This window comes from Grampus griseus (assembly GCF_964374135.1).
Source record: "Grampus griseus genome assembly, chromosome: 11".
Classification (NCBI taxonomy): domain Eukaryota; kingdom Metazoa; phylum Chordata; class Mammalia; order Artiodactyla; family Delphinidae; genus Grampus; species Grampus griseus.
The window spans coordinates 92,327,403-92,354,316 of NC_139005.1; the positions used below are offsets into that span (position 1 = coordinate 92,327,403).

The 26,914-nt window shown below is 58.9% G+C and overlaps 1 protein-coding gene across 2 annotated transcripts; it reads right to left on the reverse strand.

The window, feature by feature from the left end:
- Window positions 1-276: 276 nt before the first annotated feature.
- On the reverse strand, window positions 277-25,631 carry CARD10 (caspase recruitment domain family member 10). Of its 2 annotated transcripts, none has more exons than XM_082665799.1 (21): window positions 25,557-25,631; window positions 25,133-25,384; window positions 24,141-24,278; window positions 22,335-22,660; window positions 18,439-18,630; window positions 17,318-17,473; window positions 16,465-16,590; window positions 15,156-15,347; window positions 13,848-13,982; window positions 13,387-13,502; window positions 12,566-12,594; window positions 11,993-12,116; window positions 6,491-6,650; window positions 5,944-6,052; window positions 5,027-5,270; window positions 4,795-4,864; window positions 3,660-3,762; window positions 2,329-2,487; window positions 2,120-2,235; window positions 1,550-1,662; window positions 277-1,295 (listed from the first exon to the last, which is right to left on the reverse strand). In XM_082665799.1, exons 2-21 carry the CDS (start codon window positions 25,365-25,367, stop codon window positions 1,058-1,060), a joined length of 3,081 nt encoding a protein of 1,026 aa, XP_082521925.1. In that variant the 5' UTR covers window positions 25,368-25,384; window positions 25,557-25,631; the 3' UTR covers window positions 277-1,057. The 2 variants fall into 2 exon arrangements, with proteins under 2 accessions (XP_082521925.1, XP_082521924.1); XM_082665798.1 differs by having other exon boundaries at window positions 1,550-1,665.
- Window positions 25,632-26,914: the final 1,283 nt, after the last annotated feature.

Consider the following 26,914-nt stretch of genomic DNA (forward strand, 5'->3'; position numbering starts at 1 on the left):
CACGAGCAGAGCTGAGCGCAGGGGTGGCCCATCTGTGGGGCCCTCCTCCAGTCACTCCGGGGCAGGTAAGGTGATGCCAGCACAGATGGCAGGCAGCTCCGGGATGAGTCAGGAGCGAAATCTGACCCTCCCCACGGGAGAGCGGGAAACTGAAAGGTGGTATCAACCTGAGCTCGTGGTGGCAACAAGTGCGGGGGATGGAAAGGGGGCCCCGGGCCAGGGATGCAAGCAAGCAAAACGCCACCAGCTTCTATGACAAACTGTTTAATGCTCCATGATGTGCAGCTTCTAAGTGAAAAAGGCCCGTTAAAAATCTACGAGCTGTACATTCTGGTAACGGGGCAGCCGGCCCCCTCCCCGGCCGTCCCTCCAGGAGGCAGGGCCGGGTACAGGCGCCGTGAGAACATGGTCCTGGGCGTGCTCACCAGGAACACACGCGGGTCAGTGCCCAAGGGTCACGGGGGTGGGGGCATGATATTTACACAGGGGAGAACCACAGACACAAGTGTGACAGGAAGACACGAGGGGCACAGGTGACAGTGGACCCGGGAAGCCACAACGCCCCCGTGGAGGTATACGCAAGAGATGTGAGCTGGACGGGTGGGCACCACGCATGACGGGCTCAGGGCTCCTGTGAGCAGAAGAGGCTGTGGAGCCCGGAGACCTCGTGTGCCAGGGGGAGGGGCAGACGCGAGCCGGCCCCATGGGAACTTGGGTGTGCAAACCAGTGCACAGGGGTGAGAACGCAGATGCTCCAAGGTGAGCGACGAGGGAGAGGACACAGAAGTGTGCATGAGACCCATGAGATGGGTCCGTGGAGACACGGGGCCACGGGAAGGCCCAGAGCAGCAAGTACAGGGATGGGAGGGAGCTCTGCCCCGGGGGCTCCTCCGGGTGAGAGAGCCCGGAGCCCAGAGCCAAGGGCCCCACGCCGAGCGTCTCAGGGTCTAGGAAGGCTCAGGATGGGGAGGACCCAGCTCCACTGCACACACCAGGGTCCCCGCCGGGGGCCGTTTCTGAAGTGCGTGAGGAACGCACAGGCGTCGGAGGGGACTCCTCAGGCCTCGCTGCTGCTGCCGCAGCCGCCTCTGCCGCTGCCATGCTCCACCCACACGAGGCGGGCCTGCTCCTGCAGGATGCGGCCACGCACCACCTTGGCCAGCTCCTCTGAGTGGCCCCACTCGTGGGCCGCCACCTGCACCCAGGAACAGGGCAGGCCCCAGAGCACCTGCTCCGAGCCTCGGCATTGCCGCAGCAGCTCTGAGTCCCGCCAGCCCGGCCGGCCCAGCAGACCCCTGCCGAGAGAGAGGAAGGTGGGCGGTGGTCAGAGTGGGGGATAAAGATAGACAGTGAGACAGAGAGAGAGGGACAGAGTAAGACAGGAGAGTCAGAGGGAGAGGATGGACAGCGGGAGACAGAGAGAGAGACAGAAGGCAAGCAAAGAGATGGAGAAGAGGAAGAGATGGAGAGAGAAGGACAGAGACAGAGACACAGGCACCCAAAGAGGGGGAAGCGCTGGGGTCCTTCCCATCCTCCCGGCCCATCTCACCTGACTTCCCGGACATTCTTGTCAGTCACCTCCACGTGGATGACGATGGGGTAGATCTCGTTCTGGACCAGCTCCCGCACGCCCCGAGCACCCAGCTCCAACAGGCAGTGCTTCTTCTCCGGGGGTCAAGGCTACATTTTACTCTCAGGCCAGAGACCCTAAGCTCCCTGCCCCCTGACTGGGCCCCATAACACAGCCCCCTACAGGGTCCTGCTTCTGCATCCAGGGGGACCTTGGCAACAAGGAAAGAACTGGAGGGGAAGGGCCAAGACCCAGGGAAATAAGTCACTTCCCCCCACTGGACCTCAGCCTCCCTATCTGTAGGATGGAGCTGACCCCGGCAGCCCCAGCTCCCAGGGAAGAGGCAAGTTTGAAGGCAAAGACAAACAGGTGAAATGTACCAGCCAAATTCTCCAGGGTGACCCACATGAGGTCGACTGCCCCAGGCCACCCATCTCACAGGTGAGGAAACAGGCCCACGGAAGGAAAGGGACTTGCCCAGGGTCACTCTGCACTCAGACTCTGCTCTTGGGCCCAGAGGGCACCCCCCGCCCCACCCCAAGCACCTACCTTCCCGACAGACTCCTGGATGGCACGGATCCTGCTGCCCAGCCCAGGGGTGGCAGGTCGGGCCTTGGGGGCTCCGGGCGCTGACGATGTGCACTGTTCCTCCCCAGAGAGGCTTTCTACAGGCAGGGAAAGGTAGGAACGAAGGGCCAGTGGACCTGGCTGCCCCAGGGTGCCACCCAGCCCTCCCCTCTCCGGGCGTGCAGGCTCACCTGCTGGGCACACTTGAAAGTCCAGCCGGGAACTGGGCAGGTCTAGGAGGTTGCGGATGAGCCTGGGCGCCAGGCACTCAGGCAAGAGCACCACGGGCCGCAGGGCAGAAACCAGCAGGGGCCGTACCAGGCTATAGGGCTTGAGGCTCCGCTCTGGCTCTGGGCAGGGAAGGCAGTGTGAAGAGATGGGGGTGCAGGCAGGGCCCCAGCTCCTCTTTCCTGGGGCAGCCAGTCCCCTTGATACTCTCAAGGCCCCTAACTTCTTTCCCTTCCTAAGCCCTGCTGCTCCTCCTACACACAGCAGAGCTGCCCCCTCCCTCACTGGGACCTGGGACCCTCGCAGGAGACTCCGCCCCATCCCCTGCCTCACCCTTGTCCCCTACAGGCCATTATCCTCTCAGCAGCTGCAGGGACGCTTTAAAACTGAGGTCAGATCCTGTAACTCCCCTGCTTTCAACGTACCAGTGACTCCCCACAGCTCTCAGGAAGAAAACCACATCCTCCTCGTGGGTGAGCCAGACCTGCCGGGGCCTGGAGAAGCCGCGAGCCAAGTGCCCCTCACAACAGACTCCATTCCTGCCTCACAGCTCAGCAGCTCTAGTCACAGGGCCTTTGCATGCCCTGGGGTGGCCCAGTTAACTCTCCTTTCAGAGCCCAGGTCATGCTTTCCCAGGTCCCCAGGTAGGCGGGGACCCCTCCCCCCTCCCCCCTCCCCTCTCCCCTCTCTCCTCCTCACTGCCACACACATGACAGAGTTATGCACTTGCTGTACTCAGTGTCCTCCAAACACAGTACATGCAGCCATGCCTCTGAGCCTTCACACGAGCTGTGCCTTCTGCCCGGCACAAACTCCTCTTCATCAGTGAAGGCCCCAGTTCAAACAACCTCCCTTCCAGGAAGTCTTCCCTAACCACCCTCTCCTCCTTGCCCCTCAGAATTGCTATTCCCTCATCTGGGCTCCCCCAGCCCCTCTTCCCTTCTCTGGCCCAAGGCCTCACCCTCCTGCCTCCAGAAACTCCCTCTGGGGTCGTCACGGCACCTGCCACCACACACAGGCAAGAAACACAGCTACGCATGCTTTGCAGGATAAGGAGGGGCCCGTGCTCGTGCGTGCCCTAAACTCACCCAGACCCACAGTCACACCTGGACATAGACAGCTCCCTCAACCCTGGTGGCCCATCTCCCACCAGGCCCCTGGCATGGGCCCTGCCCCCCACCGGAACCCAGGCCCTTCCAGGCCAAAGGGCCCACCAAAGCCGAGGACACCCAGATGTGCACACTCCTGGGCCCCGTGAGCAGCGCGGGCTGCATCTTCACACCTGCGCACGCACCTGAGCAGGGCTCCAGCAGCAGCTGCTCCGGGGAGTCCCCAGCAGGACTCCCCACATGCTTGGGCTTCACCAGCCGCAGCTGGTCCAGGGCTCGCTTCTTCAGCTGGGGAACGGGTAGGGAAAGAGGGGCACCTGAGAGCTCAGCTCCATCCCACCCTCAGGGAGAGAGGGCCCCGCTGCCACTACTGTCCAGGCTCATGGGTCAGCACAAGAGCCCCCTCCCCACCAGGCTTTCCCCTGCCCCCACCCAGCCCAGCACAGCCCCCGAGGCAGGGAAGGGCAACCATCACTAGGGACCAAGGGAAGCAAGACTGTCAGACCCAGTTAGAGCTAGAGGAGCCTTAGGTCTGCCCCCACTTTAGAGACTGAAAAACCGAGGTCCAGAATAAGACATAAGAGACAAACTCTGGGGTCTCTTCCAATGAATTAGCAATGTGACCTTGGGTAGATAGATTACAGAAACCAATATGGACAGCACTAATTATACCAATAGCTGACAGGTGTTGAAAGCCTACAACGTGACAGACACTAACTAGATCCCACGTGCATGAACCCAAGAGGCAGGCAGCATAATCCCCCCCATTTTACAGATGAGGAAACAGAGCCTCAAGGGAGGGTCCCGTGGTTGTCCAAGGTCACAGGCTGAGAATGAGCAGAGCAGGGATGCAAATCTGGGTGGCCTGGCTCCAGAGCCCAGGCTCTCCACCTTCTCTCTAGCACCGTGGGCTCTTGAGACCGCTTTAACCTCTCTGAGCCTCACTCAGCCCAGGCGCACGGTGGGGGCCATCACCCAGCCCAGCCCTGGTCCAGGGATTAGAGAAGGGGTGTGACTGTTGTTCCGTTAAGTGCTCACCACGTGCCACACATGCTCCTGGGCAGCGGGCACACTTCCTCACCTCCCCTTCTCAACTACCCAGACGGGAGCCCTGTTGTTCTCTTTGCTGGACACATCGGAGAGGATCAACCAGTCTGGGTGGAGAGGCAACCAGGAAGCTCACCAGGAAGACGAGCCACCAAGCGTGGGGGGGGGTCTCCTCCCCCAGCTCCCGGATAATGGAGCCTGTCCGCTCCCTTTTGGGGCCCCCCTCAGTACCCCTTCCCCAGGCCCTCGCCCTGCCCCCCCAGCCCTGCTTACATTACTGCGGGGCCCCCGGTGTCGGCTGGAGGGCAGGCATTTCTCCTGAACTTCTAGGAGCTGCTGGGCTCTGTGTAAGGGGGTCATGTCACACGTTTGTAGGGAGAAGGGTAGCCCCTCACCTTCTCTCCTCCAGCCCCCCATTCCTGTCCCAGAGGATGGCGAGGGACTGAAGGAGGGAGAAAGAGTCCCCCATCCCAGTCCCAGCTCCCAGGGCTGCTGGAAGTGTCACCTCTGATAATTGGGCACAGTGCCCCGGTCCAGGTCCCGCAGCGTGAGGGTGTCAACCCGCGTGCAGAACCACTCCTGCCGCCGCTTGTACGCCGGGTCCACCAGCCGCAGGATCTCCTGGGCTTTCACGCACAGGGCATGGGGGTCGGTCCGCTCAGGCAGGGTGAGGTTGGCTCGAATGTAGAAGGGCTCAGCCCCCGGCCTCTTCACCCAGGCGTCTAGGGCCTCATGGAAGGACTGGCAGGCTGGGCACGGACAGGCAGGGGGCAGCAAGGAGGATAAGGAGAGGGGAAAGTCAGGCATCAGCCTCAGAGAGGCCACAGATGTGGCCCTCTCGAGGCCTGAGCGGCCAGGACCCCACCTTCCCCTTCTTTTTTTTTTTTTTTTTTTTAATATTTATTCATTTATTCGGCTGCGCCAGGTCTTAGTTGCAGCATGCGGGATCTTTAGTTGTGGCATGCGGGATCTTTAGTTGTGGCACGCGGATCCAGCTCCCCGAGCAGCAATCGAACCCAGGCCCGCTGCATTGGGAGCGAGGAGTCCCAGCCACTGGCCCACCAGGGAAGTCCCCACCTTCCCCTTCTTAAAGTGAGAGTCCAAGGCCCAGAGAGGGTGGGGGACTGGCCCAAAGCCACCAAGCCCACTCGGGACAGAACCAGGACCCGAACCCAGGTCTCTGGACTCCTATCCAGTGCTCCTTTCACTGTAAGCTGTTTACTGAGGACAAGACAGAGGAAGGGCACAAGGACAACCGGCAAGAAGGCAGGGGTGTGGGAGGGAAGGGAACTGCCAGGGGTCAGGAGGCGGAGCACCCCCCTCTCAGGCCTTGGCTGTCCCACCCACACTATGGACCAGATGAGCCTTCTCTTGGGCCCTCAGTTCTGACCTTCTAGGTCCCTCCCCCCAGGCCAGATTTACCCTTGAAGTCCATCAGAGGGAGTGTGGATGTCTGGTTCCAGGGCAAGGTTCTCTGCTGGGCCTCGCCTTCCAGGACTGCCCGCTCCAAGCCAGCTGCCTCTGCCCTTGGCTGGGAGAAAACCCAGGCAGGGAGGGAACTGAGTTTCCCAGGGCTTCCGGAGACAGCCCTGGGGCTGGAGGACATCGGGTGTGGGGGTGACCATGTCTCAAAATTCAGCTGCCCCCACCTCACAGGGTGGTGCCCAGTCAGACACTGCTCTTGGCAACTGCCCTCCTCACCCAGCCTGTCTCAGTCTGGTCTTTCCCACGTGTAAGGGTGGGGATGTGTCCAGGTTCAGTCAATCTGCCCCACCTCCCAGCCCCTGCCCAATCAGATTTCACTTGATGCTGGCTGAGGCGGGGCAACCAGCCGCTAGTCACTGAGCCCGCCTCAGCTTCGGCCAATCCGTAGAAACTCCGCCCAGTGACCTAGATCCACCAATCAGAGGGTATCCATCCCCAACTAAAGCACTGACCCCGCCCCCAGCTCAGAGGGGCGGGGCCTCACCTCTCTTGGTTCCACCCTGGCCGATCCTGGCCCAGAGAGCACCCTCCGAACGACAGCCCCAGACCAGCTGTCCCCGAGGAACGACAGGCCATCTAGGCCCTTGTCCTGGGGCTCAGGCCCCCCCGGGGGGCTCCAGCCAGACAGTCGGATGGCCAGAGACCTGAGAAGAGAGAAAGGAGATGGGAATTAGCGTTCAGTATTTTGATTCAGTTCAACATTCTTGGAGAACCATAGTGATTCCCCAAGGATGCCATGACTCCCCCCTCGGGCCACTGCACCTGCAGGGAATGCCCACCCCCTTCTTCTCTGCCTGGCAAATTCTGCTCATCCTTCAAAGCTCAGGTCAAAAGCGACCTCTCCCTCCCCAACCCCTGCACATGGTGAGGCGGAGCTTCCTGCTGAAGCCCCGCGTTTTTGTATTTTCCCATTTGTTGCCTCGCTCAGAAAGAACGCCCTGAGAATAAGCCTGCTGTCATGTTCAGATCCCTACCACCAAACACAGTGTCTGGCACATAGCAGATGACTAATATAAGCTTGTTATGCTCATAGTCTAGGGCGGGAGGTCACCTTTAGATCACAACAAATCAGAGATGATTACTGCTGGCAGTGGCAGCACACAGGGGAGGGGCTTCCCAGAGGAAGCAGCAGCTGGGCTACATACATCATGGTGAAAACTAGAAGCACTTCGGGACCCAACAGAGAGCACATGGCTCCAGGCTGAAGAGCTGGCATGGGCAAAGGTGTGGAGGACAGGATACAGGATACAGTGTGGAAGAACTTAATAACAAGAACAATAATAGTAGCAGGAAACCCTGGGTGCTTCCCATGTGCCAGACACCGTGCTAAGCTCCTTGCCCTAATTAACTCCCAGAAAAGGCAAGCTGGAGCCAGCCTATGGAGGGCTCGGAATGAAGGCGCCTGGCCTTCCTCTCATGGGCAGTGAGTCACCAAACCCCCATCATGGCAGCGCTCTGCGTGTCCCCGGATGAGAAGTGGTGAGGCCCTGTGGCCAGACTAAGTGACAACTGACCACAAGTCTCCCCATGGGCCCCACAGTTCTGGGGAAGAAGAGAGACCAGGATCCATGGGTGTGCCCCAGCTGGAGAGGGGGCCCAGGAAGAACCCAGGCGTTCACTCGCCTCCCCACCCACCCTGGCAGCTGCAGCCACAGGGCCACACTGCCCCCTGCTGCCAGCCCGGGGTGGGCAAGGCTGCAAAGACCTTAACCCAATCAGCACCCATGCAGGGGGGGAACCCTGGCCCTGGGGAGTCCGACTTGGCTCCTGCCCCCTCAGTCCAAACAGAGAGCCAGGCCCCAGGGGCTGGGGCTAGACATGGGTGCTAGAGGCATCAGGGCTGCCTTTACAGGCTCCTTCAGCCCCGGGACTGTCCTGGCCACATCAGTGTGGCACAGAAAGGCCTCAGCAGAGACAGGAGGCCTGAGGCCAGGCCTGGCTATGCTGCGCAATGACCCGATGGCTGAAGCCACACAGTCCAGCTCCAAGCCCAGCATTCGCTGTGGCCTAGCTTTGGACAAGTGAGCTGGCCACTTGATTCTGTCCCCGCATCCCTAAAGCAAGAACGATGACGGCACCCGTCTCCCACTGTGGGTGTGAGGGTCCAATATAGAGATAATGCAGGTAGAGGTGGAAATCAGAGGGCTGCAGGGCCTTCCAACTAAATGGGTTGTGAAATTCACTGGGTCATGACCAGCACTGTTTTTTAATGGAATGGAATAGAAAACATAAGCCTGCCTCCCTTCAAGTAAATCCAACTATCTTCCTGTAACCCTTTTGCTTCAGGTACATGTACTGGGTTTCTCACGTGGAGGGCTGTGGTCAGAAGAGTTTGAGAAAAGTGGCATGGAGGGCACCAGCAGGAACTCTGGGGCCAGGCAGCCAGGTTGCTTGCCTCGTTCTCAGCAGTCCCACCTGCATCTACCTACCTCATTGTACAACTCAATGAGTTAAAACATGGGACATGGGACTTCCCCGGTGGCGCAGTGGTTAAGAATCCGCCCGCCAGTGCAGGGGACACAGGTTCGATCCTTGGTCTGGGAAGATCCCACATGCCGCGGAACAACCAAGCCCGCGCACCACAACTACTGAGTCTGTGCTCTAGAGCCCGTGAGCCACAACGACTGAGACTGCGAACCACAACTACTGAGACCGTGTGCCTAGAGCCCATGTTCCGCAACAAGAGAAGCCACCACAATGAGAAGCCCGCACACCGCAACAAAGAGTAGCCCCCACTCGTCACAACTAGAGAAAGCCCGTGCACGGCAACAAAGACCCAACGCAGCCAATCAATCAATCAATCAATAAAATAAAATTACTTTAAAAAAAAAAATGGGACGTTGTTGGAACAGTGCCCAGTGAATCTAAGTGCTCAATAATAGATATTCACTGTCATCAGGTGCGATTCAGGACTAGTCACCTCTCTGTGGCCCCATTTCCCCACCCATTTCAAACCCACAGACAACTGACCATCACAGCTTCCCCAGTCGAGGGCCCAGCGGGCAGCCCGCATCCAGGCCCTCCAGGACCGACCTGCTCGCCACCCACCCCTGCCTAAGCACGCCCCCTCCCGTCCCTGTAATTCCAGGATCAGGGCAATTTCTCAGCCACCCCAGGTTTTCAGCCTTTTCTTGCCAATTCCTGCTGCTCTGAGACCCAGCTCAGGCACTGAGACCCAGCTCAGGCATCTCCTCCTTCAGGATGCCCTTGCCCACCTCCCCAAGGGACCAAGTGACTTCTCTGAGCCTCCACAGCCCCAGGCTACTACCTGGCGGTTCATTGGGGGCAGGGTCCAGGCCAGGTCCCTCAGCCCCAGGCCTCAGCAGACAAGTGGGTTCGGAAGAGAAAAGAATGCGCAGGGGGCAGAGGCTGCCTGCTCCAGCCTCTCAGGACTCCTGGGTCTCAGGCAGCACACTCTGATTGACCCCAACCCTGCCTGTGGGGGGTGGAAAGGATGGGGTCCCAGGACACTTCCCCAGTGTCAGGTCAGGAGTTGGGTCACAGGGGAATGGGGCCAAGTCCTTCACTCTGCCAGCCCTGAGCAGTGATGGGCTAAGTGGCCTGGATGAGTGTTGCCCTACCCCAGGGCACTGTGGGAAGATCCCTAGGCAGGCCAGGGACCTTTGAAGTTGACACTTAAGCATGTCACACAGATTGCCTCACTGAATCCTCCCGACAACCCTCAGGAGCCGCCTGTTATTCCCCCCACGTTAGAGAAGAGGGAAACTGAGGCCCTGGGGAAGTTATAACTTGACAAAGGTTACACACGTGGTGAGTGGTGGAGTCAGGTGATGACCTATCCAAACCCTCCCTGTGCAGGGTCGGCCAGTGCTGGAGACCCAATGTCTACGTGACAAGCGCGGACAGGGGTGGCCCTGCCCGGGAGACAGCATCCCAATACTCTCCCAGTGCCCTCCCCATTCAGCACCTCACTTTCACTTTTTCTGCCTGTCCATCCATGTCTCCCATCCTGCCCTGGGAGCCAAGAGGGGCAGGTGAGAGCAGAGGGCTGAAATGCCCAGAGCACAGTGGGCACTCAACACGGGTGCGAGGTTAAAGCAGCTTCGACAGGAGGAAGGGACAACAGAATCCCCAGCTCCACCACCAAGTGGCCATGGGACACATTCCTGACTCTGAGCCTCATTTTCCTCATCTGTATAATGGGGCTTGCAGGGCTACCCTGAGGGTTAAGCCACAACAGCATCAATAATAATAGCTGAGAGCTAGCTTCCCGCTCGCCGCGAGCCAGGCACTGTACTAAGCGCTCTAGTAGGAGGAGTACCGGAACCCCCAACAATGACCCCAGGGGACAGGCACTATTGTGAACCCATTTTACAGAGCAGGAAACTGAGGCACTGAGAAATTAAATGACTTGCCCAAGGCCCCACAGTAGCGAGTGACAGAGCCTGGACTTCAGCTGGCTCCCAAGTCTGTTCTTCCCCCTGTGCTCTGAGCTGTAACCCTGCCTCCAGCCCAGGACACACGCAAACAGCACTCGCCAGTCCCTTAGGGCGCTGAAGTCCCTGACCTCCCATCGCTCCACCCCTTTCTCTCCCGGTCCACCTCAGTCTTGTTCTTCCCCCATCTCCCTCCTCCCCAGGAACTTCGTGGGCGGCAGAGGTGGCCCCACGTGATCATGGGGCCCAGGTGGGGGCTGGGCCAGAACCTCCAGCTCCCTCTGCTGCATCCCAGCGCCCCCTGGACAGCAGCCAGGACCCCTGCTGCAGGCCCGAGGGGAGGAAGGGAGGAAGGGCCCAGGCAGGCAGGAAGGGAGGCGCCTCCGCCCCTTCCCCCAGAAGCACGTCCTGCACAGTGAGAAACAATGTCGCACTGGGCCCTGTGCCGGAGGGTGAGAGTGGGGGCAGGGGCCTGGCCAAGCTGCTTCCAGGAGGCAGGAGGCCCCTGGCTCTGCTGTGACCTGCACTCGGGGATCAGCATCCCCCGCATTCCAGCTCTGACACCAGCACTTCCTATGCCCCCTCCAAAACCCAAATCTGATCAGGTCACTCTGCACCTTGGCCCTGGCACGTCCCAGCTGTGTGACCTCAGGCAAGTCAGTTAACCTCTCTGAGCCTCGGTTTCCTCTTCTACAAAACAGGGGTAATCATAATAATGCCTGCCTCCCAGGACAGAGGGAATGCTGTAAGGCAGCCAGCAGCCGGCCCTGCACTTAGTAATAGCTAAGCTCCCCCAGCCACCACCAGGTCTCCCAGGGTGCAGAAGCCAAAATCCACACTTCCCCATCCTGACTCACAAAGCCTGCCCTAGCCTTTCGCCTTTCCCCTCCCCCACCCTCACGCTCCAGTCACCACCAAACTCCAGGTCCATCCCTGAACAGATTCTGTTCTCTCTTCTTCCACGTCACCCAGCGGCACCCCCATGCCTGCTCCTGAGTTCAAAGGCCACATTCTCAGACCGGCCTCCTCCATCTCCTGCCCTCCTGAGATCACGGACAGTCTTGAGCAGGGAGACCACGCATCCACCGAGACGGACAGAGCACATGGCCTGCAGCACGCTCTGGGCCGAGGCGATGCATGACTTCAGTTGTGGGCCTGGGGCCAGCCCAGCTGCAGGGGCCCCACCCCACCCTCAGCGTGAACTTTGCTGGGAGGCTTAGTCCTGCTGGGAACCCCAAGCCGCGAGGACAGGCAAGCAGCACGAGTAACAGCTACCATCTACCCACCACGCGCCTGGCAAAGTGGGGGGCTCTGCTGCCACAAGTCCTAAACCTCCGAACGCCACCTGTGGAAGACATCACTGTGGCCCTCTAGCCAGTGAGCAAGCTGAGGCCCAGGGAGGTGAAGGGACCAGCCCAAGTCTCCCAGACGATAAGCGGCGGTGACGGCATGTGAATCCAACGTGTGACTCTGTCTAAAGACCTTAATGGTGTGACAGCCGTGAGGCGAAGGCTTCGCCCCTGCTCACCCCTCTCTGGGAACCCGAACTAGCCCCCAGCTCCACACACCCCTCCAGGCAGCTGCAGTACCTGTTGAGGAGATCCAGGCCACAGCCTCTGGCCAGAAGGCCCTCCGGCTTTCCCAAAGGCCACACGCTGTCGGAGGACGAGGACGAGGAGAGGCCAGGGGACCAGGGCTTAAGCGTCACACTCCCTGGAGAGGAGGAGTGAGGTGTAGGGGTGCCAGACTGAGCAATGGGGCAGGGCCCGGGGTTGAGCCCCTCAAGCCCTGGGACGGCCCATGGCCCAGAGGCCTGGGGATTTGGCAGGTTTGAGGCCCTTGGAACACGTTGGACTCACGGGGCTCAGGGCTGGGCCCGGGCTGGCCAGGGTGACCCTTCAGTTTCCCAGAAGAGGGTGGAGGACAGGCTGGAATTGAGGAGCCCCATAGAGCACAGCCGGGACCAGGAGAGAGGACCAGGGTGGGCTCGGGGTGAGAGGTGGGAAGCAACTCCCCCAGGGCCTCCCAAGCAGAGCCTCCCTGCCCGGCCAGAGGACAGCAAAGCCTCAGGGAGGGGGACGCAGGCCAAGGGCAGAGCAGGCAGCATAGCCCTCAGGTGGGCCCCCGGATGAGCCCTCCCCACGGAGTCCCCAGGCCTTTACCTGTGATGTCCGACATGCTGCTAAAGGACCTGGGCAGAGAGAGGGCGAGAGGGGCCTGCACTGAGCACGGCGCTCCGGTGCCTCCCAAATGTCCTGCAACCCCCAAGCACGTGCAGGCTAGACCCCGGGAGGGATCTCAGGCACAGTGCACTCGTGCCACCCAGTCCCCTAAACACACAGGAGAAGCTAACATCCTGACCTCTGCCCGGCTCTTCCACCTAGAATGCCCTAGCCTGTCCTTTAATGCCACCCCCTCCCGGAAGGCTGCCCTGACTTCTCACGCCTCATCTCAGCCTCACTTTCTACCTTCATCATTCGTGACTCTGGGCTCTGCCTCCCTCCAACACTAGACCATGATCTCCCCATCACACACCTATCATGGCAAGTTCATCCATAGGACCAAGCCCATGACGGGCGACACATGCCAGGAGGCGTCTCCTGCCCTTCGTCTTGCCATCAGTGATACGGCTCAGTTTTTCTGGCCCCCATTTTCTGCTGCTGCTTGAATCTGGGGCCTGACTTTCTTGCTTGAGGTCCCTGACCCCCGGGAACTTCCTCCATGTCTCCTAGCCCTGAACCACCCAGGCTTCCCCCTGGATTAAGGATCTTTGAGGCTTGACCTCCAGTGACTTTCATGTCAAGGTGCTCAGCAGGGACTGAGCCCACTCTGCCCTTTGACCTTGTCTTAACCCCTGACCTCATTCATGCCTATGACTCCTGCAACCTGGGTTTCCAGAGCTCCAGCCATTTAAGGGCAGTAAAGGGAGGTGACAGCCTGGACCTGATTCTGGCATCAGGGAATCTGGGAGGAAGCTGTTTACCTCTTAGGGGGTGCGGGATCCTCCTCCCGCTGCCTGCGGAGGATGGAGCCCGCGCTGGGGGGGAAGGGCAGGATGGAGAGCCGGTTGATTTCCTTCTCGCTGTCCGTGGCCTCCTCCTGCAAAGCCACAGCAGGGCCTGATCACCCCCACGGGACCTGCCCACAACTCATCGTACCTAGTTTGTGCCCATTTCACAGATGGGAACTAGGGCCCAGAGCCGAGGGGTAGGCTCTGCAAGGTTATGGGCATGTGAGTGGCTCCCCAGGTCTCCCGGCGCCCAGGCCCAGGCCCAGCACTGAGCTGGCTCTGCGTGCGCTTAAACAAGGCACTTGGCCTTCGTGGGCCTCGATTTCCTCTCGTGTGAAACCGAACTGTCAGCAAACTGGAGGGTACTCTACGTGTCAGTAATTCTACGACGGCCATCCATACCCGCCATGTCCGGGCTAGGGCAGGTGTCTTACCGAGGTCTGGGGCTCAGATCCCCCTGTGACAGCCGCTTCCCCCGCTGTTTCAGGGCCTCCCAGCGGGCAGGGGAACTCGCTCAGGCTCCAGGTGCTGCTGAGGTTGGAGCACAGGGAATGGGAAGAGGCGCAGGCCTGGGAGAGGAAGGGGGTGGGGAGAGGTCAGCAGCCCTGGGCCAGGGCCAGCCCCTGCCATTTTCTCAGCACCTGCTGGGAACAGGGATGTGGTGGGGAAGGAGGGCTGGATCTCTGCCCTTGTGGAGCTCACACCCTAGTGGAGGAGATAAGCTATAAACAAGCAGATAGATGAAGGAAGTAAGGCTCAGCGGCCAGGAGGGCCAGGCAGGAAGGTAGCCAGGGTGGGGAAGGCACTCAAAGGCCCCACCCAGCCGGGGGCATAAGAGCGCTTCCCAGAGAAAGTGTGGTTGGAACTGAGAACTCAAGGATAAGGAGGTGTGAAAGTTGGGGCGGATGGTCTAGGCAGATGGAACAGTATGTGCAAAGGCCCTGAGGCAGCACTGTGACACGTTCCAGGAATTAAAAGGCTGAGACCGAGAGAACCAGGCTCAGGGGCAGAGGGGCACCCTGTAGGGCCTCTAGGGCACGGTAAGGGGTTTTGCCTTTACCTAAAAGCCACTGAGGATTTTTAAAAGTCAGAAATCACAGATTCACACTTCCTTTGTTCTATTTCTTCAAGCACTAAACTCAACTGATCATCTTTAAGCAAACCCAAGATAGGAAAAGGCAGAGTTCCAGGCAGAGATCTGAGAGCCAGTGTCTGGTTTATAAGGGATCTGGGGGCTCAGCTCCACCGTTGGCTGGCTGTGTGATCTCGGGCAAGCCTCTGACCCTCTCTGGGCCCTGTGCAATGAGGGAACTGGACTAGCTGGTCTCTGAGGGACTTCTAGGGCCCACATTTTGCATTCTAAGATGCTCACAGGCCCTCGGGCAGCCGGGCTTCTCCAAGTATATGCTAAGCCAGGCTTCAAACTATCCTTTGTGCCCCAGGTGCAACTCCAGAAACTCAGAGACTCCCATGCTCCTGTCTTGTTCCCTGATACACCAACCCACAACTACCCGAGCAACATTTTGTCCACCCTGGCCAACAGGGCCCTCCAAGACTGGCATGTTCTTGACCTTGGGTGAGGGCTCCAGCCAAGACCCACGTATTTCCTCCCAGAACCTGCATCTTCCCAGGCCCAGCTGAGGACTCCCAGTGGGTCCCCCCTGTCCCCACCCCCGGCTGAGTTCTCCCACCAGGTCCCGCCCTGGCCAAGAGCTCCAGCTTGGGTTCCTGACCCTGCTCACCTTGAGGTAGGGGCCACCCTGGACCCGCTGCAGCTGCACCTCCAGCAGGGCCTTGGCACCCTCCAGGCTGGTGAGCGCAGTCAGCAGCTCATCCCGCTCGGCCTCCAGGCCCCGGACCTGCTTCCGGTACTGGTCCTTCTCGATGAGGCTCTGTGAGTACTGCAGCTGGATCCGGTCTCGGCTCTGGATGGCCTGGTGAGAGAGGGCAGGGAGGGTGTTGGGCCAGCAGCTGAGGAGCCACATCGGCTCAGCTGTCCTGGCCTCTGACCTCTCAGATGCGGGGGTGGCAACAGGAACAGCAGCTAACGTTTCTTAAGGACCTCCTGGGTGCCGGGCCCTCTGTGTTAAGTATCAGCTCATTTAATCTTCACACTAACTCTCCGACTTAGAGATTCTCACTATTTTCATTTTACAGACACGGACACCAAGCCAGCAGGGACAGAGTTGCAGAGTCCAGGCGCGTACCGTTTCCCCAAAACAACTTAGAACTCTTCTGTGGGACCCACTGGGTGCAGGGGTCTTTATTCCCAGCCTTCAGGGTTCAAATCCAGCCCAGTGCACCCGAAGTGCCTTTCCCCACAGTGAAGACCAGGGTCCCTGAGAGCTGGGCCCATGGCCAGGACCTGCTACCCATTGTCTCAGAGGGAGCTGGGGCCGGAGACCCACAGGCTGGGAGCAGGCAGGTGAAGCGCACATCCCTGAGCCCACCCCAGACCACACGAATCAGAATGTCTGGGGACGACGCCTCAAATCTGCGTTTTCACCAGGCCCTCCAGGGGATCCTGAAGCCTATTCTCACGTGTACACTTCAACTCCTCTAGTGGGATTCAAACGTGGTCCAAGGACAAAACCTCCTGCCCTTCCCGCATGGGGAGCCTCACGCAAGGAGGGCTGCGGGCCCGGAGGAACTGGTCCGAGGTCCTCAGCCTACCCTATGGCCTCAGGAGATGAGGGCTATGGTACCCAGGGCCTGGGAGCCAGAACTTTTGAGGATTTCTTCACCAGCAAGTATCTGTAAGTACCTCCCACTGTGTAGGCCTTGCCCTTGAGGCAGGGAGAACAAGGGATTCAGATGCGAAGGCCGCCAGGACCAACTTTCATACCTGTCACAAGAGCCCAGGGAGGCAGGTGTGTTGAGGGGGTGGGCTGGTACATCTCAGGCCCCCTGTCTGTTTCTCCTGGCCTACTTGTCCCCTCCTAAACTGATAAGGGTACTGCTCATCTCTGTCTACAATTCCAGTCCTGTCTGCCTCTCGTCATCTTCCCCTGGACGAAAACCAGGGCCGGGCACACTGCAGGCCGGGCTCACCTGGTCCCGCTCCTTCTCGATCTCCTCCAGCTGGGCCAGGACGGTGGCCATGCGGTGCTTATACAGGTCACAGTCTTTCTGCAGCGTACGGTGCTTCAGCCGCAGGTCCTCCATCTCCTGCAGGTACTGTGGGCAGGCGGAGCGGGGTGGGACACGCCCAGGCCGGACCCCAGGGCTGGGGACAGGGGCAGCTAACCAGCTGGTGTCCAGCAGGTCCAGGGAGAGAGGCCTGAGCCCCAGTAATGAGTGCCCACCTCCCCAGCTGGGTGGCCTGGGCCACTGACTGACATCACCTCACTGGGCCTCAGCTGCCTGATCTGTAAAATGGGGATAACAGCCCCGTCCCAGCCAACCTGGGCCTCCCCATTTCAAGTGCAATCTGCCCCCTTACCCCGCTCTACTCGTTCCACAGCACTCATCGCCCTCTGTGACATGAGGTGATGGACTGCGGATTACGTGTATGGCGTCCTGTTTGTCTCCCCTGCTAGAATCTGCCCTCCCCAGGAGCAGGGACCTTTGTTCCGTTCACCCATCGATCTCGATACATATTTGAGAGCAAATGAGTGCACAGTTCTTGGCACAGGACTTGGCGCACAGCGGATGCTGGGGGAAGGCTGGCTGAAGCAAACTGGTGATGCCCTCCCCAGGCGGTTAGCAAGAAGGCGGGTGGGAGGGTGGGAGGGAGACGCCGGAGGGAAGAGATATGGGGATATATGTGTATGTATAACTGATCCACTTTGTTATAAAGCAGAAACTAACACACCATTGTAAAGCAGTTATAAAGATGTTAAAAAAGATGAAGGCAGGTGGGGGCAAGGCAGGTGCGAGGGGAGGGGGGAGATGTGGACACTACCTTGTCCCGCAGCTCCTCGGCCCACTGCAGCTCCCCCTGCACGGTGTGCAGCTTCTGACACAGCTCCTGCCTGCTGTCCTGCGCCTCCCGCCAGTCATGCTCCAGGATGTCTAGGAGGATGCGCTCTGAGCCTGGGGCCCCTGGCCGGCTTGCCTCCTGTGGGGTCAGAGTTCAGGGCTGCCTCAGCCCCTGGCTCAGGGCCCACCCTGAGTGTGGGGTAAGGGGGACAAACAGCCCTCAGCCCTCATCCCCACCCTACTAGCTCTGCCACCTTGGCCAAGGGCCTTGACCTCTCCGGACCTCGGCTTCCCCCTCTGTAGAGTGTGTGTGGCGCCAACAGCCCTGCCCACCCTCCAGGGAGCATCTGGGGGTACAAATGAGGTAAGTGGATGAGGGCGTGCTCAGACAAGTTGGACCAGGACCTTATTCTTCAACAAGAACCAGGCCTGTTCTCTCTTGCTCTGGGCCCTACCTGCCACCCAGGACAGCAGACGGGTAATATTTCCAAGGCCTATTCCCCCCACCCCGACAATGGGTCTTCACAGGGTCTGAGCCTGGCCCAGGGAGGTAGACCGAAGGCTTAAGATCCAGCCCACAGACCCACATCCCAGCCGGCTCGCCCAACCCTGTGAAATACACCAGAGCCCCGGCTCCCTCCCCCACTTCCTACGAGGAGCAGTGACCAGGTGGTAGGCCCACAGTGCCACTGACCTGACACAGGACCCTGCGCAAGCTCCAGGGCCACCCAGGGGTCTCAAGCTTTCCAGGGTCAGACTCCTCTACAAAGCCAAGGAAAGCTGAGGCCCTCTCCCCGGAAAAATGCTCACACACAAAATCAGGTACCCAGTTTCAGGGAGTTTAGAGGCTTCCTGCCCCACCCGACCCCACCCCCCTATCCCCCGCAGACCCCAGACTCAACACCCAGCGCAAGCTGAGCACTGAAGGCCCTCCACTCAGAGCTTAAGACAAGGGGCCAGCCAGGATTCCCTCCAGATCTCAGATCCCCGGATCTAGAATCCTCATTCTCCAGGCCTCAGGGGGACGAGTGAGCAGCAGGAGGGTCTGGCCTCCCCCCGCCCCCCCGGCACTGCCCCCACTCGCCCCCACCCCGGACCCCGTACCTGCTGCAGGCCCTCCTGCAGCTCCTGCAGCGATGCCACCAGCCGCTGGTTCTCCGCGCGCAGCTCGGAAACCAGGTCCGCGCTGTCAGGCTCTTTCTCCTTCTCCTCGGCCCCAGGGAGCGGCCCCCTGGCCCTGCGCAGCAGTGTGCACTCTTCTTCCAGCCGGCTCACCTTGAGCTTCAGCTGGTCCACCTGGGGCCCAGGACAGGGGTCAGCTCGGGGAGGGAGTACCAGCCAGGCCAGAGAGGAAAGGTCCTGTCCCACATTCCTGGGTGCCTCCCCGATTCCCAGAGAGGCCCAAGCAGGTGTCCTCCCCAGACGTGTCTAGGAAGAAGGGACAGGCTGGACAAATACAATAAGGAAGGAAGGGAGGCAGCAAGGCCAAGCCACCCTCCCAGGGGAATCTGCCTCAAGGACTTGTGGGTGGTGGGGCCGTATATAACACACTCTTCTGTCCCACACTTCTGACACTGTGCACAGGACCAGCATAACGGAGGGGAAGGACGGCTGCACCAAGAATAGGAGGACCCAGGGGCTGGGCCCAGCTCGGCCTCTCACTCAGTGTGGCCTTGGGCAAGTCACAGCCCCTCTCTGTGCCTCAATCTCCTCATCTCCTTGTGGGGGGAAGGAGGAGGAGGATTCTGAGGGTTTCACCCAGCCCAGGGGCCAGGATGTCCCCCTCTCACCCAGCCTCCCCACTCAACATACACTCATGGAACACATGTGGTCTCACCCTCCCTTAAAGGTATTCCTACCAGAGCCTCCACTTGGGAAGATTACGAGGTTGGTTCACCCCAACATGAATTCCAAGTCCCGGATCCATATTTCAATTGTACCATTTTACCCTCTGTCATCCTGAGCAAGTCACTTACCGCCTCTGAGCCTCAGTTTCCCCATCAGGAAAATAGGCCCATTCAATGCCCCTGCTCCACCACCTGCCTCCCAAAGTCATTGCAGGAATCAAACAAGACAGCAGGTGGACGGAGGCCTTTAAACTATGGAGCTGCTGAGGGTGTGACAGCAGCTATCTTTACAGCTTTAAATAAAATCCTAGGACCCCAACTGTCACCGGTTCAGTGTGGGCAGCCAGAAACTGGCCAACGGTGCTGGGTGGGCGGCTGGGTGGTGGCCGCCTGGCAGACAGCAGATATGCATGGCCAGTTTGCTGGATTATGAATGCACTCGGCCAGAGTGATTTTCCAAATTCACGCGGGGTCTGGTGTCCAGCAGGTCCAGGTGGCTAGACCTGTGATGGCTAGACAGTGACAAGAGGAGAAGCAGGTGGCAGGCCACAAAATGAAGTCACTGTTGGAAAAAGGGCACAATGACCTCTGGGGCTATACTCAGGCATGCTGACATCTGGTGCCCTAGGAGTGCCCTGGCCTCTCTTGGAAAGGACTTGCAGCCCCACACCCCCAGAGCCTGCATGGCAACCCCCTCCTCCCCCCGCCCACGACACACACACACGCAAGGGTCTGGAGGCTGGGTCAGGCCGTTCCACGAATTAACACCCCCACTCCTCCGCAGAGGACTCAGAAAGAAATTCATGACTCTCACATTCCTTTCCCCTCACAAAACACGCTTTGTGAACTGCCAGAGAAAGACAGCTAGTTACAAGGGCAAATGTGGTCACACCCTCTCCAGCAAACCGCAGCCACACACCATGGCCTCCCGCCCAACCCACGGCCAGCAGGCTCCCCCGATGAGCTCAGGGGACGGGGCACCTGGGAGTCTCCGCTGAACGCCAAGAAATACGGATGCATTTAATCCTGGTGTACAAACTCACTTAGCACAAAATTATAGCGTTCGTTCCTTTAAGTTTATGTTGCTTAGGAATAACAGCTCATTACATTTGCACCTTATAAAACACAGTATTAAATCACAGCCACTACACACCCGTCCACAGGGGGAGGGAACCCAAGCTGCCGGGAAAAGCACCATCAGCTGCTCTGTTCATTTCCATCGGCAAAGCCTTTGTTAATTTGTTGCCAAAAAGCTCCAGTAAGTTAAGGCAAATGTAGGGTTGCTACATTTAAAGAAAAACTTATCTATTAATTGAATTTCATCCCTTACCCTCCATCGCTAAACTGGGAAAAAGCAGCTATTATCTGCCTACTGGCAGATCTCCATACCCCTAGGGCCATACTGTGCGCACCTACAGCTGAACCGCAGACACACAGAGAACCTCCGACACCTCTTCTACATCCCGCTACCCAACCCCAGGAGACTCCAGGCAGCTGCACACGCATACAGGGCACCCCCCACCCCAGTCACAAAGGTGAGACCAACCGTGAAGGCCACAGCCCCTCCCAACACCCAGGGGGGCCGGTGGCCATCGTGCTGTCCTCTCTGAGCAGGCTCTCCCCACCGGCCCCCAGCCCACCCCACCCCACCCCACTCCCAGCAGTGCCCAGAGCAAAGTCAGAAATGCTCAATCTTCGAACCTTGGGAAAGCACTCCAACCAACCTCTCTGTGCCTCAGTTTCCTCATCCATAAATGGGGATAATAACAGAGTTCCCCCCCAACCCCCATTCCAATGGAGTTGCTGGGAAATTAAAGGAGTTGATGGACGGCAAGCCCAGAGGACCATGCCTGCTGCACAGGAGGTGCTGTCTTGCTGTGATGTCATCTGCATCCATGACCTTGCGCTTCAAGGATGAGGAAGCTGAGGCTAAAGTAGGCCTGGCAGCCTGGGCCCGTCAACCGGTGGCCTCAACACCCCCAGTCAGGACTCATTTCCCCAGACATCAAACCCCCAGCACGCACAGCCGCAGGCTCCAGCGCCCCAGTGCACCCGCGCTGACAGCCTCACACGTGCCACCCGTCACCCACGGGCACCTGTCACCCCCTGGGGTGCTCCAGCCACAGCTGAGGCTCATGGGGTCAGGGGGCTTCAAATCCCACAGTCAGAATCCCCCCTGCGGAACCTCTCTGGGTATGACTGGGGAGAGCCTACTGTGTGCCGCGGGCATTGTCAGATCCTTGGGACAACTCTCTGCAGCAGTAAAATCCCATGCGAAGCCCCAGGAAGGAACCAGGAAAGAGAGGCTCAGTTTCTCAGCCTGTAAGAGGCATGGCCTCACTCGTTGATGGAAAAGAATTAGGTGAGATTTCACCTGGACAGGAGCAAACAGAACAGCATCATGGGGCGGAGGCCAGCGCTGGAGCCAGGTGGACCTGGTTCAAACCCAGGCTGTGCCATTTCCCAGCCTGCAGCCTTGAGCAAATCCCTTTACAATCCTAAACCTGTATCTATTTCAAAATGAGAACCTGGCGCACGGTGCCTTAGTGAGATTACATGACAGGATGCACGTAACCTGTGTGGCATCGAGTAGCACTTAATAATGATATCAATAACAACGGCTAACGATAATCCAGGTTTTGAGCACTAGCTCTGTACCAGGCACTGTACATGTCTTAAATCCTGTGACTTAAACTCAAGGAATCCTCGTAACCCAAGGTTGCTCCGGCTGAGCACTTGCTGACATTTTGGGCTGGACAATTCTGGGTTGTGGAGGGCCGTCCTGTGCAATTCAGATGTTTAGCAGCATCCTGGGCCTCTACCTACGAGATGTCAACAGCACACTCCTGGTTGTGACAACCAAAAATGTTTCCAGACATGGCCAAATGGTTTTTTTTTTTTGCGGGAGGGGGGAGGCAAAATCGCTCCCAGTTGAAACCACAGTCATAATTCAATGAAATAAATGCTCCCGTAATAAATCAACACTCCCATGTTACAGATGAGAAAACTGAGGCACAGGGCAGGGAAGGGACTTGCCCACAGTCCAATATGCAACAGATGGTGGCTTTGGGACACCGGCAGTCTACCATATGACCGTCATTTTTTGCAAAGCTGCCCCTTTCCCACAGCACCCCCCATCTCCCCAGGGCCTACCGCCAGCTGCAAGTCCCGGCTGCGCAGCACGGCCGAGTTCTTCTCCTCACTGAGCTGTGCCAGGCGCATGGCAATCATGTAGTTCTCGTCCTTAAGCCGCAGCAGCTCCAGGCTCCCCGCCTCCCAGTCCTCCCGCAGCCGCTGGCAGCGCTCCTGAGCCTGCTGTTGCTCCCGAAGCCGCTGCTCCAGCCCTGCCCGCTCTTCCTCCAGCACCCGGCCCCGGGCCTGCAGCTGCTGCTCCCGCTGCAGCTGGCTCTTGCGAGCCTCCCTCAGCCGCCGCACCTCTGTCATCAGGAACTGGGTCAGGCCCTCGGGCCCTTCCTCATCTGCCAGGGGCAGGGGAGAGAAAAGACATAAAATAAAATCCAAGGGGATTTTATAAAATTGAAAAGTCAATAAATAAAATCCAAGGGGATGACAGACTGCACAGAACAACCCAAACCAGAAGAACACTAGAAGGAAAACCGGAACCAATTTTTACAATCTGGGGACAGGGAAAGCCTTCCTAAACAAGGCACAAAATCAAAGAGCTATAAGAGATTTCTAAACGATTACAGATATAAGAAACAAAGTTAAAAGACAAGTAACAGAGTGGGAGAAAATATAACAAATATAACAAATGACTCAGAGCCACAACATATAAAAAGCTCCTACAAATCAATAAGCAAACAACCAAATAAAAATGTGGGCAAAAACTATCAATAGGCAAATCCCAAAACAAAAATGGCTGGTAAACAGGAAAATACGTCCCAACTCACTAGCAATAATAATAACAATAATAGTAGTACCACTAACAATTGACTTTATTCTTTGGCCTACAAACATATATTAATTTATTTAATCTTCACAACAACACTTAAGATAGGTACTATTTATTGTACGCATTTTAAAGCCAGAAAAACCGAGGCACAGAAATGTCAAGCCATTTGCCCAAGGTTGACTAACTAGTAAGCTGTGAACATCTCTCAACAAAGTACAAACTTAAAACAACAACATTATTCTTCACATATCTGACTGCATAAAATGTTTTTAAATGATCCCCAGGATGAATGAGGGTACAGCAAAATGGGCACTCATACACTGCTGGAGGGATGTATGCTGATTTAACTTTTAAAATACACATTCTCTAAGAAATGTGACTTCTCAGAACCTCTCCTCCTGAGACAAGCATTTGCACAAAGATGTACCTAGAAGGATGTTCCCAGCATTGTTTGTAATGGTGCAGACTGGAAACAACCTAGATGTCCATCAACAGGGGATGGGTTAAATGACTGGCACGTCACTAATAAACACTACGCAGTCATTTAAAACAAGTGTAACAGCTGTGGAAGAAACACAAACATCAGTTGTTCTGAGAAAAAGTGAAACACAGAGCAAGACATGTAAGATGATTCCCTGCGTGTGTGTCTGTGTGTATAACTGCAAAGAGAAAGGAAACTCGCCACACTGATACCGGCAGAGCAGAGCTGAAGGAAGAAGTAAAGATCTTTCCTATTTACTTTCAAGTCTCCTGGAGTGTTTGAATTTTTTACAGAAGAAACTGTAAACTGGCACATGCCTGACACATCTTTGGGGGAAAGAGCTGCATTACGTGTGGGCTCTGAACTTAGACTATAACTGCATTAGAATCGCAGTCCCACACTCAGCCTGCTGGGGGGACCTTGGGCAAACCGGTACAGGTCTCTCTGTGCCTCAGTTTCCCTATCTGTTCAACAGCGACAATGGGAGTGCCTCCCTGACAGGGACGGGGTAAGGAACCTCTGCACTGGTGTCCGAGGCGCTGGCACCCACTGCGGACCCACTCACCGAGGATCATGGAGCAGCGCTGGGCAGGTTCTTGGCCCGTGAGCAGCGTGAAGTGCTCGGGGTAGTAGAACTCCAGGGCTTCCAGGAAGGCCTCGTAGCCCCTCTTCCCGCGGCAACGCAAGATGTCCATCAGGCGCCCTGGGAAGTGGGGCGGGGGCGGTGCCCAAGGGTCAAGGTGAGGGCTTCTCCCCGTGCCTTGTTGCTTTCTCCCCCCTTCCCCACACCCCGCCATACTCCAGGGCCCACGTTCCCCAGATTTCTGAACCGGTGACACACACAGGGGCCTGACTCAACACATCAGCGGGGAGAGCCCGTCTGCCACGGCCAGGAAAGCCAGGACCCACCCCCTCCATGGCACCCCAAGCCGCTGCCTGCGGCCCCCACAGATATAGGGCCAGCAAACGCAGCCTGCCTTTTCAATGGCACAGGGAAGCCCCCTCCATCCCCAAACGCAAAGAAAAATATTTCTCTCGTTGACCAACGCCTGAAATTCCACGATTAGACCCTCATCCCTTTGCCAGCTCTGTTCAAAGGCACAACTTATGGGAGAAGGCACCCTCAGGAAGCTGAGATGTGTCTTGAGCCCTTGAGGAAAACGCTCCCAGGAGTGTGTAGCGCACAGAAGTGGGGGGCGGGGGGGGCACAGAGAGAACAGAAGAGATCAAAGGACACAGGAAAGCTGCCGAATCCACCCGCTGTGATCGGGAGGTCCCAAGCCCAGCCCGCACCGGCAACTACAGCCAGCCCCGTGCTCTAAGGGGGGCCCAGGAAATGGGAGAAAAATCCAGACGCGGTCTAGGCACCGCGGACACGCTGGGTCACGCTGTGGTTCAGGAGGAGGGAGGATGGTGGGCACACCAACCATCCCACTCTACCGATGTGGAGACCGAAGCCCCGGGGATCGGAGCCCTTGGCCCGACGGTCCCGAAGAAGGCCCCAGGGAAGGCCGGCACCGCCCGCTCAGGCCCGACCCCGCGCCCCCCACGGCTCACCGGTGCGGTTGACGCGGCACGGGAAGCGGTAGGTGCTCAGCACCTCCTCCTCGTCCTGCTCGTCGATGACCCGGCATTGGCGCAGATACGGTGTGAGCTTGGCCGGGTTGAGGGCGCGCGTCAGCCGGTGCCGGACGCCCTCGATCCGCTCCCACAGCGCGTCCTCCTCCGCCTCGGACCCGGAGCCGGCCCCAGCCTCCTCCTCGGCCTCCCCTGCCTCGGCCCCGCCCGGCATGACCGCGTCTTCGGGGTCTGCGGGCCAGAGGCGAGCGGGGGTCAGCGCGGGCGCCGGGCGCGGGGTGCGCCGGCCGATCCCAGCACTGGGCGTCGCCCGCAGGACCAGCCGCCCGTCGCCGCCGGAACCCCCTCCTCTCGCGCCCGGTCCGCCCGGCGGGTGCCCGGCCCCCGCGTCCCCGGGACTCACCCCGCACGCCGGAGCCGTCTCGGACTCCCGGGTCAGCGCTCTGGCGGCGGCTTCGCCGGCGCAGGGGGGCGGGGTCCGCGGCGCCCCTGGCCCCGCCCCCGGCCCCGGCCCCGCCGCCGCCCGGGCTGCCCCGGCCTCCCGACATCGCCGCCCGGGCCCGGGCCGAGGAGCGTCCGGCCGGCCAACCACCCGCACGTCCGCCAGCACGCCCGGCTCCCCGCCGTCCGGCCGCCGCGCGCCTCCCCCCGCTTCCTGTTTCCCGCCGGCTCTCCCGGCCCTGGCTCGGCGGGGTCCCGATGGCCCGCCCACACCTGCCTCGCCTCGGGGCCCGGCGGCGCGGGCGGGACATGCACGCTCTCACCCTCTCGCGTGCGCGCGGGGCACGCGGCGTCGGCGCCCACGGCGCACCGCGCGCCCCCCGCGCCCTGCACGCGGCTCCCACCTGGCACCTGGCGCCCACCTCGACACACAGCCTGCCCGGTGGCCAAACGGCGCACACATCACATCAGCAAGAGGAACACCGGTCACACCGGCACACGACGTCACACCAGCGCAGTGTACTCAGGACTCAAAGGTCCCAGACAACCCACGTGTCACACCAACCCTGTGCAGATGCCACGCACCCGGTCACAATCTTATCTCCTCCGTCTCTCAGGAAATGACCATGCAGTGTGGGGCAGGGCTCCCATGCTTCTGAGAACTCCCCCAGATCTCTCCCCCAGAGCTGTCCCAGGGTCAGAGCACTTCTATGGCCCAGCTCAGCTGTGGGCCTACTGGGACCCGTCGTGTGAGAGCACTGCCTGGGAGCAGGAGATCCTATCCCAGCCAGGCCTCTGACCTGCTCCTGACCCGGGCGAGTGCTTGCCCTCCCAGACCTCAGTGTCCCCAGGTAGACTGCCAGCTCTCGCACCTTCCCTCAAACTAAAACGCAGCCCCTGGGTGGGCTGCAAAAGACGGAAGTATGGCTGTGTTCTCAGAGATGGGAGTCTGAACTCTCAGGGCACCACTGCCAGATCCCCTTCTACCTAAAGTCTCACGGCAGAACACGAAGACCAGGGATCCATTCCCCCAAAAGAGTGTTCCTCCAGATGCTAGACCCAGAAATGCTTGGGAGTGGTTCTGTGGTCAAGTCAAGAAAGTTTGAGAAGCACTGCCTGCATATTCCCCCTGCCACCTTGGGAAACTCGTAGTCACTTATCATGATAAAGTGTGCACCCATTTCTGCTGGCACCGCGATAGCATCTCTCCATGGCTTAGAAACTGTCAGTGGGGCCTGCTGAAAGTGAAGAGCGGAAGGAAGGAGTTCTAAGCTCCCCAAACTCCTTCCATACCATCTGACTTAAATGCCATGTGCATTT

Coding starts and splice junctions, on each gene's coding strand:
- CARD10 (XM_082665798.1), bottom strand. CDS start 25,367: ATGCCGGGCGGGGCCGAGGCAGGGGAGGCCGAGGAGGAGGCTGGGGCC. Junction 24,279..25,132: donor GTGCCGCGTCAACCGCACCG/GTGAGCCGTGGG, acceptor CCCACTTCCCAG/GGCGCCTGATGGACATCTTG. Junction 5,271..5,943: donor CCCTCTGATGGACTTCAAGG/GTAAATCTGGCC, acceptor GTCCGTGCCCAG/CCTGCCAGTCCTTCCATGAG.